The sequence below is a fragment of the Echinops telfairi genome, unplaced genomic scaffold (assembly GCF_000313985.2).
Source record: "Echinops telfairi isolate 266 unplaced genomic scaffold, ASM31398v2 ScPeMD7_60;HRSCAF=208, whole genome shotgun sequence".
Lineage (NCBI taxonomy): Eukaryota > Metazoa > Chordata > Mammalia > Afrosoricida > Tenrecidae > Echinops > Echinops telfairi.
In genome coordinates, this window is record NW_022103958.1 from 34,733,229 (window position 1) to 34,747,436 (window position 14,208).

Consider the following 14,208-nt stretch of genomic DNA (forward strand, 5'->3'; position numbering starts at 1 on the left):
GAATGATGAGGGCAATGAATGTACAAATGTGCTTTACACAATTGATGTGTATATGGATTGTGATAAGAGTTGTATGAGCCCCTAATAAAATGATTTAAAAAAAAGAAAGAAACTCACCAAAAACAAGAAGAGGAAAATAGAAAGTGTAAGAAAAAAACACTAAACATATAATAAACTTACTTACCTCTTTAGTAAATAAGGCTTCTAATTCTTGTTCATCCAGGAAGCCATCATTATTGACATCTAAAGTTTAAATGTTACAAATGCAAAACTGGGTTTTTAATACTTTAAAATATTAAAATACAATTATCATTATCAACAATGGTTTTCAATAGTCAAAAAATTAAACTTAGAGCCATTGCGTCCATGCCAACTCATATTGACCCTACAGGCCCTGGTAGAACTGCCCCTGTGAGTTTTCTACTCTTTATATGAGTAGAAAGCCTTTCTCCTGATTTGCAATAGTAATACTAGCATAAGTTATCAGAATGCTGCAGGGAAAAGCTTTTTAATGAAGACTCTACTCAAAGATAACAATTTATGAATATTTATAATTCAGATTTTTAAGAAAAGCATCTCTTAATCAGTTTTTTCCAAAAATCCAAAGCAAAACAATATATTATAAAGATAAAATTGTATGCAAAACTCTTAATATGACCAAATGATTAATTTATATGATATGTGATGTATATGCCAGTAAAACTAGTTTTTAAATAAATTGTAATATTTTAGCAGGAAGTCTATTATCCTCTAGTCAGAGAAACACCTTTACTTTACAGAGAACCTTTTAATAGCAGGTCATATAATGACTCAGGAGTAAAAGAAGCAGAAAGACAGGGCTACTAATATAAAATCTTTTGTGTACTTCAGATAAGCAAAAAAGACTATTATATTGTCCTAGAGGAAAACTCTAAACATTTGTCATCATGAGAATTCAATAGCAAGTCTTGGCAGAAATCAAGTCAGAGTAAAGCAATGATGATTTTTTTATTCCAAATAGAAGAAATAAACATTAGTATTTAATCTGTTACCATGTAAGTTGAAAAATGTCTTGGGGTCAAAATCATTAGGATCCAATCCATCAGCCTCTTCCCATACTTCTTTCAGTTGATCTTTACTTCCCTATGAATTAATTTTTTAATTACTATAATCATATATAATTAAACAAAATGTAACCTATGTGTAGCCTCAAAATATCAATTTGAGAAAGTGTTTAGAATTAATCATCAAAATTTAAGTACTAGTAATTTAAAATAAACTTCTGCTAGCTGGTACAAAAATATCTCTATATGAATATGGCTTCATATAGTGATGAGCCTTACAGGATGATTAACTTTAGGGTGATTTTCATGCTTTTTCTTCATTTCTTCATATTTAGATTCTTCTTCTTTTCTCTTTTCTTCATTCAGTGTTTTTAAATATTCCCTTCTTTCATGTTCCTTCAACATTTCGTATTTTTTAAATTCTTCATGCCGAGTCTTGTCATAGTGTTCCAGATCACTTGTAGCCTATAATGCAACAATACATTTAAGTTAAATAAAAAGAGGGTCTGGAGAAGATAAGTAAGGTCATTCCTAAACACAGCATACAGTTTAACAAGAAGGTACAAAAAGACCAACTAAAGTCTTCTTTTTAATTATTTTATTGAAATCATTATTGTTATTACAGGTACTGGCATTCAAAAAAATGAAGAGTTCAAAGCTAATTGCACCTTGAAAAAAGAAAGGAACTATACAATACTGAAAACTAGAATGGTTCTGAACCATTTAACAAAATGTAATATACAATATAGCACTAGAAATCTACACACTCCTATCTAAAATCCAGAGGATATTGGTTGTTTCAGAAATTTCTAAGTTTTAGAAAGGTAACATAGCACACAGGCTCTGTATGGAACAAATCTGTAATGTCTATATTTTAACAGACTAGTATTTAAGGATATCTATAAATAATTCTATTAAAACTAAAAGCTTAACTATGCTTCTATGATTGGTTTTTCCAGTTTAGTTTTAGTTTTTAGAGCTCTTTGGATTTTAGAATTGTGGATAAAGTAAGATTACAGGCATATCTTAGTTATGTGTATTAACAAAGGTTAAACTACCTCCCTTTATTCTACAGAGTAAATCAAAGGTATGCTACTACTTCCTGAGTTTACTTATCAAATTACAAGACCTAAAAGGCACAATAAAAATATCTTTGGGGAAAAAAAATCTTTGGGAATTATTCTCACCGCTTTGATTAGCATATCTAAATCTGTAGATTCAAATTTGTCAGGATTCATGTGGTTTATATGATCAAACTGTTTTAGAAGAGCTTGGTGGTCTATGCCTACATCTGAAAGACAACCAAAAAAACCTGAAAATGATCAACTGTTAGAAGGTAGAAACATTTATATAAACAAAACATAATAAGCATTTACATTTATTCTTACAAGCTTTTTGAGAAAATTCAAACTTTTAAGTCAAGGATTCATATTTTATTTCAAAGTATTGTAAATATTATGATTCTAGGCAAAAGGAATGTCCTTGAATCCAGAATGGAGTACAACTTAGTACATACATTTTGTTGCTGCTTTCTAAAGACTAGTTAACTACTAGGGTAGTTAATAATATTTGTAGAATTTTTTAAACTATCAAATTTTCTTCTTTTAATTAGATAAACGCTATAGTATCCTCATCAAAAGTTTAAGTAATGTTTCTAAAAAGAATAACTACAAAATGTATATGAAGGAAGAAATTTTTATGCCACGCCAATGAATTTTTTATGGAACAATAAAAATCTAATTCAGGTAATTTCAGCTGAATTTTAACTTTTTTAAAATTATGGCATTTTTTAAGAAGCATCTGCTGTTTTTTGTAAAAAATAGAAAGCACACACTCCAGTTTATTGTAATTGAATGGATGATACAGTCCTCGACTATTCTGTTGTAGGACTGAACAATAAGTACCTATGTTAATGTAGTGGAGGTCAGAGTGTTCAATGATGAAGAAAGAATATACAAATACGAAATGGTAGAAAGCAAGAAAAAATACTGTGGGAAATGATGCACATTAGTGCTGTGTGACCTCATTATTCTTCAAATCTGTATCCATTAAAGGCATATGCATGTATGCTGTATATGTATATATGGACGTGGGTATAATTTGTTTATGTGTATAGGTATGCATATATGTCCTAATTCCGAATGAAGATCGTTCCCGGAAGAAAGTGCAGGTCACTAGCAACGAGCACACACACGTAGGGCTCAGTAAGAATACTATTCTCCATTATTAAGAGCTAGGGATCCTCAGAGAAAAAGGCTGGTGAGTTAGTTAATTGTGCCAGCCTGGCCGATAATCACATGTGGTGCTGGTTGAAAGGCGGAGGGATAAATGGGTGGTGAAGCCTCGCCTTTCTAGTTCTCGGGTCTCTTGTTTTGTGATGGTTGTATCGGGTGCAGCTGCCTTAGCATTTTCCTGCTTCAGCTTGCAAGATTGACTTCCTCCAAGACATCCCCAAGGAGAAGCCGCATGGATCTATCCTGATGCAGCCCTGGGTGCTGGAGCAGCCGCGTGGAGACCCCTGCTAGTGCTGCGATGCTTGTTCGTTCACGGACTCAGCTTTCCTCCTGCAGCCGGCATCATTGCCTCTGTTTTGTGAGGTGGAGGACTTTGTGGACTGGTGTTGGGTTAATGGGTTAATGTGGGACTTGTGGGCTAGGGCAGCATTGGGTTGGGATGTTTTCGTGATGCACATTTTCTTTGCATAAAACTCTCTCTTATACGTGAGTTGCTGTGGATTTGTTTCTCCAAAGTACCTAGACTAATACAGCTGGGTAGGAGCCTTTTGCAAGGCCAGAAAGTACTTTTGTGCAGCCAAGCCTCATTTAATTTTTAGTACTACAAGTTTTACTTATGATGAAAATATGATTTGTTATAAAACCAAGTCCTAAAGGATATAAATGCATTGAAGGATGAAAAAGCACTTAACCTCATTTAAGAGGAGTGCCTATGTAAGTATACTATTATACCATCTAATAGAATTGCAAAATATGTGCAGTTTGATGAGATATACCAATGGCAAGGCTCTGGGGAATTACTGCTTGTGGGAATGTACATTGATTCAACCTCTATGAAGGGAAATGTGACAATATCTATCAAGAGTTAAAATGCATATACCGTTTGATTGATCAATTTCACTTGAACTTATCCTACAGATAATCTTACTTGGATACATAGTGATATACGTACAAGACTGCTCACTAGAAATGACCCACATGTCCATCAACAGGGGCCTGGTTAAATAAATTATGGTATATCCATATAATGGAATTCTATGCAGCTGTAAAAAGAAAAGACGAAGATGGTCTCTATGTACTAATATGAATATAGCTCCAAAATATATTACTAAACGAAAGACAGTACAAAATGTACATTTTATGCCACATTTATATTAGAGATCAGAACTTTGATTTGTATTTACTTATTATGAGAAAGAAATTCAGGAAGGACACTGTTGGAATGGATAAGGTACAAAGATATCAGGGAAATTTTTACTATATACTTTAAAATTTTTAAACCAGGTAAATGTATGACCTACTTTCAGAACTACACCAAAAATAAATTAATAAATAGGGCCCTTGACCCCTTTCTTCAGGTTGTCAGAACTTTTAGCTTATAAATTTAGGATCAATGGGGAAATATGTATGAATATTCTAGGTCACATCAGATTGGTTTCTTTAAATAATAAATTTTGAGGCCTAGTGTGGAATAAAGAAAAGACTGCCAAGTTAGAGACTGTCTAAAGGAAAAAAGAATCTCCAAATACCTTAAGCATGGTTTCTAGGGTGGAAGGACCTTGGGTGTCTGACTACCTGAAGAGGTATGACGTGAGCTCAATCTACCTCTCACTGACATCCTTACTTTAGGATCCTGAGTATGTGATACTTGTCTTTTAGGTCAGTTCGTGAGGAAGCACGTTAATGCTTGGCACCAGCATTTCTCCAAAATACCCAGAAGTGCTTATGTACAATGCACATGACTGCTCCCCAGAATCTCTGAAAGCACTATCCAGTGATCTGCATTTTTAACAAGCTCCCCCAGGTGATTCTTACGCCCCTAATGCTGAAGCATGACTATTCCACCAACAAGGAGCCCTGGTGGCATGGTGCTTAAAGCACTCAGCTACTAACCAAAGTGGTTAGAACATCCATAAGTTGCACTGCAGGACAAAGACTGCAGCCTTGAAAACCCAATGGGGTAGTTCTACTCTGTTCTATAGGGTCACTACGAGTTGAATGAGAAAGCAGTGGTTTTTTAATTTCATCAATAGCAAATGTTCAGGTGTTCTTAATGAAGAACCTCTTAGGTACCCAACCTATATATGGGCATGTCACAAAGGCATAGTAGACAGGGGGTTTCTTCCACTGGATAAATCTGGCTCTGTTCACGGTAATGAAGAAATTTGCCTGTTTTGATCCAGTTCCTTTATGATTTTCACTTTCTACATGTCAATCTCTTATTCATTTGCAGTTAATCCTGAAGTATGGTATGAGTCACAGTAGTAACGTTTTCCAAATGGCTAGCCAGTTGTACAAATATCATTTATCTTAAAATTTCTTTATTCCACTCATGTGAAATGCCACCATTATTTTAAACTAAAGTTCATGTGTACTTCAGTCTAATTCCCAAATTTCTATCCCCTACTTATATGCCCAAACAACAGTTTTAATGACATAGGTTTAATGGTATGTTTTAATATCTAGTCCCACTTCATTACTCTTCTTTTTGTAAGTACCTGGCTGCACTTGCTAATTTGGGGGGTTTTTTTACATGAACATTAAAATTAGCTTGGCAATTATCAGTAAACAGGAAAAAGAAGGATCATTATACTCCCTTTTAACTCTTGATAAAGAGTTAGGATTTCAGAAAGTCAGAGGGATATTTTTACCCTGTCCTATAGAGTTGTTATGAGTTGGCATCAACTTGATGGCAGTGAGTTTTTGTTTTTTTTAATATCAGGAAAATAAATACACCCACCAAAGACCTTTTCCCTGCATGGGCCTGGTAAGATGGAAGAAGATACTGATAAGATTCACCTATGAGAATTGTTACTAGTATTCCCTAGCGTGCTATCCTGCTGTGTATAAAATGAATCCTCTGAGAAGCAGGTGGGATTTCATTACCAGCAAGACCCAAGAGTGAACCACACCCTCTCCACCCAAGCTCTCTATGCAGAGAACCTCCTGGATCCAGAAGACACCATCAGAGGAGCAGCAGCAGAACCAGGAGCCAGAGCATGGAACAGAGTGATAGACTTCCCAACCCAGGGAGCAAGTGCAGCTGAGTGCTTTTGTGTAGCAGGCTGCTGTACAGGGTGAGGTGCCTCTCAGCCCTTATTTGGGGAGGATGGACTTGCTGGTCCATGGAAGTAGAGCTGAGTGTCTTCAGACTGAGGCTTACTGGAATAGGGTGCCTCTGGACACTTAATTAAGGGAGCTGGGTTTGATGACCAAAGGAGCTTAAGTTAAATGCCTTCGGGTTGAGGCTTATAGCAGAACTGTATGCCATTTGGGCATTTATTAGCAGACTTGACAGAACTTTGTAACAAGGCCTGATAAACAACTCAACCCTGATCATTTCTCACTGGCATAACTTAACTTCCTTAATAAACCCTTTAATCATGAATTTTGTCTGCGAGTTGTATAGTCATTGTAATGGATATTAGAGCCCAGAGAAGTAATATAGAAAACACTAAGCTCTTACAGGATCATGTTCAATTTAAAAACTAAACTAAGGAGAATTGACATGTTTATAATACTGAATCTATCAAAAAGATGTTATGTCTTCCCATATGTTCCCATCAAACCTACTTTTGGGTTCTTCAGAAGTATAAAGTTTTGTACAGAAGTCTATCATATTTGTCAATAGGTTTATTTGGGGCTACCTTACCTTTGTCGGAGCAGCTCTGCAGAAGAAGGACAGGACCTTCTATTCAGGTAGAGGGTACTCTAGGAAATCCACGGGGGCAGCTCTACCCTGTCCTATAGGGCCACTATTGGTTGGAATCGACTTGATGACAATGAGTTTCTGCTCATTATCTTTATTGCTATTGTATTATTATAAATGGGGCCTTCCATTATATCTTCAAAGTACCTGTTATCTGTACATATGAAAACTATTACCATATATACAAGGTTTTTCTTGCTAAATTTTCTCATTACTTTTCGTAACGTTCTCATTGATTGCTTTGGGTTTTCCATGCATACAACCTGCAAACAGAGATGGTTTAATTGCCTCCTTTCCAATGAAAGACTGGGCTTTCTACCTCCATAAACAGTTACAGTTGTGGGCACCTACAGAGGGTCACTATGAGTCAGCAATGACTCAATGGCAGGGAGTTGGGTTTGTTTTGGGGGGTCCTGTGACTTTATCTCTAATTTTTTTCATAATTGTTTTGACTAGTACCTCTAATACAAAGTTAATTAGTAGTGCTGGTAGTGCACATCTTTGACCTGTCCCAGATTTTAGTCAAAATACACATCTTTTGCCCATTAAATATGATGTGACTGAACTAGGCATACCTGATCATGTTATCTAAGTATCTAATAATTGTATTATTTTTATTCAATCAAGAATAGGTGGAGGTGTTGAAGGGATCAGATATCAGGCATCAAAGAACAAAAAATCATATAATTGTGTGTTCTCCTTCCCGGTACGATCGCTGAAGACAAATGGCTGCATGTGGTGGAGAAAGCTGATGGTGCCCGGCTATCAAAAAATATAGCATCTGAGGTCTTAAAGGCGTGAAGGTAAACAAGAGGCCATCTAGCTTGGAAGCAGCAAAACCCACACCAACCTATGTGATCACAAGGTGTCAAAGGGATCAGGTATCAGGCATCAAGGAACAAAAAATCATATTGTGAATCAGAGGGAGTGCAGATTGGGACTCAAAGTCCATCTGTGGGCAACTGAACAACCCCTTACAGAAGGGTTGCGGGAATGAGACGAGCCAGTCAGGTTGAACTGTAGCAACATTGAAACATATAACTTTCCTCTAGTTCCTAAATGCTTCCTCCCCCTCCACTATCATGATCCCAATTTTACCTTACAAATCCGGCTAGACCAGAGGATGTACACTGGTACGGATAGGAACTGGAAACACAGGGAATCCAGGACAGATGATTCCCTCAGGACCAGTAGTGAGAATGGCGATACCAGGAGGATGGAGTGACAGTGGGGTAAAAAGGGGGAACCAATTACAAGGATCTACATATAAAATCCTCTCAGGGGGACAGACAACAGAAAAGTGGGTACGATGTAACAACGATGAAAAATACAACTTTCCTCTAGTTCCTAAATGTTTCCTCCCCGTTCCCACTACCATGACTCGAATTCGACCTTGCAGGTCTGGCTAGACCAGAGGATGTACACTGGTACAGATAGGAACTGAAAATACAGGGAATCCAGGGCGGATGAGCCCTACAGGACCAGTGGTGTGAGTGGCGAAACAGGGAGGGTAGAGGGAGAGTGGGTAGGAAAGAAGGAACCGATTACAAGGAACTATATGTGACCTCCTCCCTGGGGGACGGACAACAGAAAAGTGGGTGAAGGGAGACGTCGGACAGGGCAAGATATGACAAAATAACAATTTATACACTATCAAGGGCTCATGAGGGAGGGGGGAGCGGGGAGGGAGGGGAGAAATGAGGACCTGATGCCGGGGGTTTAAGTGGAGAGGAAATGTTTTGAGAATGATGAGGGCAATGAATGTACAAATGCACTTTACACAATTGATGTGTATATGGATTGTGATAAGAGTTGTATGAGCCCCTAATAAAATGATTTTTTTAAAAACCAGAAAAGTGGGTGAAGGGAGATGTCGGACAGTGTAAGATATGACAAAATAATAATTATAAATGATCAAGGGTTCATGAGGAGGGGGGAGCAAAGAGAGAGGGGAAAACATGAGGAGCTGATACCAAAGGGTCAAGTAGAAAGCAAATGTTTTGATAATGATGATGGCAACAAATGTTAAAATGTGCTTGACACATGGATGGATGGATGGATTGTGATAAGCATCATACGAGCCCCCAATAAAATGATTTAAAAAAAAGAATAGGTGGGTGCGCACATAAAAAAAAAAGATGTTAGATTTTTTTCAGATGCCACTTTTTGTATATCAGATGTGATAATATGAACTGAGATCATTTTACGATACCCTTGTATTTCAAATTTTCATAACTATTTAATTTTTCCAGTCTAAAATTAAAATAATGAGTTTCAAATATTTATTCCCACTTATATCCTTTGACTTTGAATTCTTAAAAAAAAACAAACATGCTTAAGTTATTTTTATCTCTATACCCTACTGCCATCAAATTGATCCCAATTTTTAAAAAAAAATGATTCCAATTATAAGAGTAACCCTATAGGACAAAGTAGATCTACCTCATAGAGTTTCCAAGTCCATACATCTTCACAGAAGCAGGTTGCCACGTATTTCTCCTACAGAGCTGCTGGTGGGTTCGAACCACCAACCTTTTGTTTAGCAGTCAAGCCCTTGACCACAATGACACCAGGGCTCCCGTTTTGCTCCTTAGGTTTATTCATATGGTGATTTATAGTATTTGATTTTCTAATATCAATCAAGCTTCCATTACTGAGATAAATCTACTTGCTATGACATAATAATCTTTTGCCACATAACTTTGGTTTTGGCCAAATAAGAATGTGGAAGCTTTACTTTTTTGTGTGTGCTTTGGAGTGATTTAAATAGCGCTGACAACCTGCTTTGTTAGTCTAATAGAATTCCATTGGGAAATTGTCAGCGTCTGGTGTTTTTGCATTAGGTGTGTGACAATTTTTCTACTTAGATTTTCTCACTCCGCTTTCTTTTGCCTTATGTTAATGTGATCTTTCCTTTAAAATCAGTTGTTTATTAATTTTTACCTTTTTTAACATATTGCTATTTAACTATGAAGGGACTTCAAATATTCATGGAAAATTGAGTTAATATAGTATATTTTTCCATGAACTTTTTGAAGCCCCTTTATATTTAAAATTAATAATTGCTTTGAATTTTTAACAATGTGACGATATTTTTTTTAATTGTAATTATAAAAAGATCAATACTAACCTTAAATTTTGACTAAAAGAACATGGCATGTGTTTAATGTAATTGTGGACTTAACATTAATAAAATGTAAATTGATCTCAACAAACGAATATAAAATTTTTCCTACCTTTTCTTTAACACTTACCTTGAAGGGAATCCAATTTTGCTTTAATGAGCATTCTTAACCTTCCTACTTCTTGCCTTTTCATTTCATCTAATTTTGTCCTTACACGGTGACTTACAAAATCCAGCTCTTTGCTTAGCCTTCCACTCTGTTAACAAAATTAGTTTTATCATTACTATACAATTTTATGTGACACTCAATGATTCTAAAAGGGTTGTGAGAGTAATAAATAATTTTGACTTTAGATAAATTTGCTTACACAAGTATTACTTTCAGAAGAGATTTAGCTTATAATTCTAAAATCAACATGTCTCAAACCCCTATAATTTAGTAAAGTATAAATAATAAACACAAAAGAGAAATTCTTAAATTGGAAACTGGTACTACCACTTTAGAAAAATTTGGCAGGTCCTCAAAAGTTAAATGCAGAGTTATCATATGGCCCAGCACTCCCACTCCTACGTACATACCTAAGAGAAGTGAAAACATGTTCACAAAAAAACATCTGAAAATGAATATTCATAGAAGCATTATGTATAACAGACAAAAAGTAGAATCCAAATGTTCACTGACTGATGAATGGATAAACAAAATGAGGTATAATCATACAATTGAATACTATTTGACCATAAATAAGGAGAATTAACATATAACACAACATACATGAACTGTGAAAATGCGCTAAAAGAAAGGAGCCATCTACAAAGCTCCATAAAGTATATTGTTCCACCCTGATACAACCAGACCTCTGAAGCTGGAGAAACCATGTAGAAATCCCTGTCAGTGATGAGATGCTTACAACACCATTGGATCCAATGACTTTCTACCCACTGGCCTGTGATCATCCTGCATTCGATGTCTTTGCATGTATTTTGTGAGTCTGAAGAGGACTTTATAGATTGGTATAGGACATATGGGCTAATATCACACTTATAGGCTTGGACTGGACTGAGTTGGGATGCTTTCTTAATGAACAATTACCCTATATATAAAACTCTCTCTTATACACACACAAAAGTATATTGTTCCATTTATATTAAATGTCCAAAATATGAAACTCCACAGAAACAGGAACTAGGTTAGTAGTAACCAAGGGCTGGGAGGAGGGAAATGGGGAGTAATGACTTAAAGGGTACAGAGTTTCTTTTTTAGGTGATGAAAATGATCTAAAATTAGATAGTGATGTGTTCCATTTCTCCAAATATACTTAAAATCACTAAACTATATACTTTAAAAGGGTAAATTTTATGGTATGTGAGTTCAATTCAAGAGAATCTTGGCCTCTTCATTTCATTAATCACTGGCCATTCCGTATGTAAATAGTTATTCAAAATTCATCTTTTGTACATTTATTTTTTGGTGACTGTTTTTATAGATGAGTGAGATGGATATCTAGTGGGTAACTTTCCCTTGTTTATAGATGCCTCTGCAATCATGAACTGCAGAGCGAACTAACTTTCAGGACTGAGGCAATGAGGCCGAGAGGGAAGTAGAGACAAAAAAGCCCCAAGTAAATAATGATCAGAGAGGCCGGAGAAGTAGGAGAAACAGGAGAATGCAGTGATATTAAAGAAAAGGAATAAAAGTACACTTCCGATAAAACAATAGTTCACTAAGCATGGGGTCAAGCCCGAATCAATCATTAGCATCTCCTGAGAATTTGCTAAAAATGCAGGCCAAGATTTACTGAAAGAGAGGCAATGGAGGTGGGGCCCCAAAATCTGTGCTTGGACAAGCTTTAACATCTGAGACTCCCTGAGGTAAAATATAAGAGTAAGATGAAGGCTGAAGGTGTTCACTGGATTTGCCAGTGAAGAAGCCACTGGCAGCTTCCATGAGAGTGCAGTCCATGAAGCTGTGGAGGCTAAGGTACACTCTTTACAATCAGGGAGGGTTTAGAAAGTGAAGAGATGTAAGTTGACTCCCCCTTCAGAAGGCTGGTTCAAAGGAAATGAAAAACCCTATTTTAAAAATAATTTAATTTTCCCAAATGAGATAAGATTCTTAGCTACTTGTACTGTGTTGACTTGAGTATTTTTTTTTAAAACATTTTATTAGGGGCTCATACAACTGTTATCCCAATCCATACACACATCAATTGTGTAAAGCACATTTGTACATCGTTTCTCAAAACATTTTCTCGACTTGAGTTTTTATTGTCTATTTTCACTCATCTTTTTTTCATTGACCATTTATTTAACTTCAGTTTTCATTTTCATCCACAGAAAGAATTGACTGTGAAAGGAAGATAATTATAAATTTATCCCCTCCTAATTACAACAGGAAGTCCTTGATAGAGTAGAGAAAAAAATGTGGAGCAAAACTACAAATTGAAAAACAAAACAAAACAAAAAAGCAGGCTTACTGGACTGTTAAACTGGTAGAACATCAAGACTGGCTCTTAGTGACCCCCTTTTAAGCTACCCCTGTCACTCAGAAAAATAGAAGGCCTAAAAGGTGCAGAATAACACTAGGTGTATGCACTTCCTAGATCAACCAATTACAGAAGACATAGCCTTTGCCTTGAGAAAGCTCCAAAGGCAGGGGAAAGATGGTCAGCACTGGGGAGGTTGGAAGAGTGCTGGGACCTTGTGGGGATTGCAGCCGATGGCATGAATCAAACGTGCATAAACTGCTGAATGCAAAATCAATTTCCCCTAAATCACAATAAAAGGTAAAAATCAAAAGTATCCTGATCCCAAGCCAGGAAAAATATCATCTTCTTTCCTCTTGTTACTTCTTTCCCATTATTTTTTCATGTCATCTCCAAATAATGTTCTTAGTCCTAATTTTAACTGAATAGGAGATAGTTCTACATTAAATATAATTTGACTGATTTCATAGAACAAATTAATCCTTCAAAGAAACAGCATGATTATACCTATGGATAATTCAGGAGAACCACTGCAGTCAAGAAAGGACAAATGGAAAAGGTAAACACAGGAAGGAAGCGGAAGAGTGTTGTTGCATTGTGCAGATAATATTCAATGTCAAGAAACAATGTCTTTCCAACCTCATGTTCTAGATACTATGGACTCCACTTCCTACCCCAGGTTCCAGCAATAGATACTTCTTTTATTAGTTTCCTCTATATCAGCAGTTCTCGAAGGACCCTTTCACAGGGGTCGTCAGATTCATAACAGGAGCAAAATTACAGTTATGAAGTAGCAACGAAAATAACTATGGTTAATTTACAAATTATCAAGGGTTCATGAGGGAGTGGGGAGCATGAGGGAGGGGAAAAATGAGCTGATACCAAGGGCTCAAGCAGAAAGCAAATGTTTTGAGAATGATGAGGGCAACAAATGTACAAATGTGCTTGACATATGGCTATATGGATGGATTGTGATAAGAGTTTACGAGCCCCCAATAAAATGATCAAAAAATAATAATTTTATGGTTGGGGGGTCACCACAACATGAGGAACTGTATTAAAAGGTTGCGGCATTAGGAAGGTTGAGAACCACTGCTCTATATCTTGGTTTAGGATGGCTCCCAGCCTTGCCCTTTTTTCAGTCACATATTAAAGCACTAACATTATCTCCACTAGAAAAAATTACCTCCTGCCTTTCCCAGTTGCTTGATACTAGATTACATGTCACTGGATACTAAACTCTGTGTCCTTCCTCTGTATCTCCACAATGGTTTATACACTCATTGGGTATTTATCCTAACATTCTATTTCTAACTATAATTCTTAAGTGCTCCTTAAGGGCTGGAAAAGAGTCCCATCTTTATATCCCTAGCACTAGGTTCCGAGTCTGGCACGCTCCGATGTCTGTTGAATAATTGTTAATATTTACCTTTATTTCTTCTATGTCTGCTTTCTGGAGTTTTTCTCTGAAGTGGTTATCTGTTTCCAGAACATCAATCACTTGTTTGAGATATTCATCATAATAAAGTCCAGTATCCTTCAAATTAAGAAACAAACATGGAGCAATTGCACACAACACTGCTTGATATGACTGAACTATGAAATGGTATAATGT

At 36.2% G+C, this 14,208-nt stretch overlaps 1 protein-coding gene across 5 annotated transcripts in view; it reads right to left on the reverse strand.

Moving 5' to 3' along the window:
- Positions 1-14,208, reverse strand: part of NUCB2 (nucleobindin 2) — a 46,567-nt gene that overhangs the window by 14,139 nt on the left and 18,220 nt on the right. For all 5 annotated transcript variants that reach the window (XM_045290833.1, XM_045290832.1, XM_045290834.1 and 2 more), the window contains 6 exons: positions 14,023-14,130; positions 10,241-10,367; positions 2,231-2,334; positions 1,323-1,508; positions 1,032-1,122; positions 185-243 (listed from right to left, as the gene is read on the reverse strand). In XM_045290833.1, the coding sequence (XP_045146768.1) occupies positions 185-243; positions 1,032-1,122; positions 1,323-1,508; positions 2,231-2,334; positions 10,241-10,367; positions 14,023-14,130 (675 nt within the window). The remainder of the gene's footprint in view (positions 1-184; positions 244-1,031; positions 1,123-1,322; positions 1,509-2,230; positions 2,335-10,240; positions 10,368-14,022; positions 14,131-14,208) is intronic.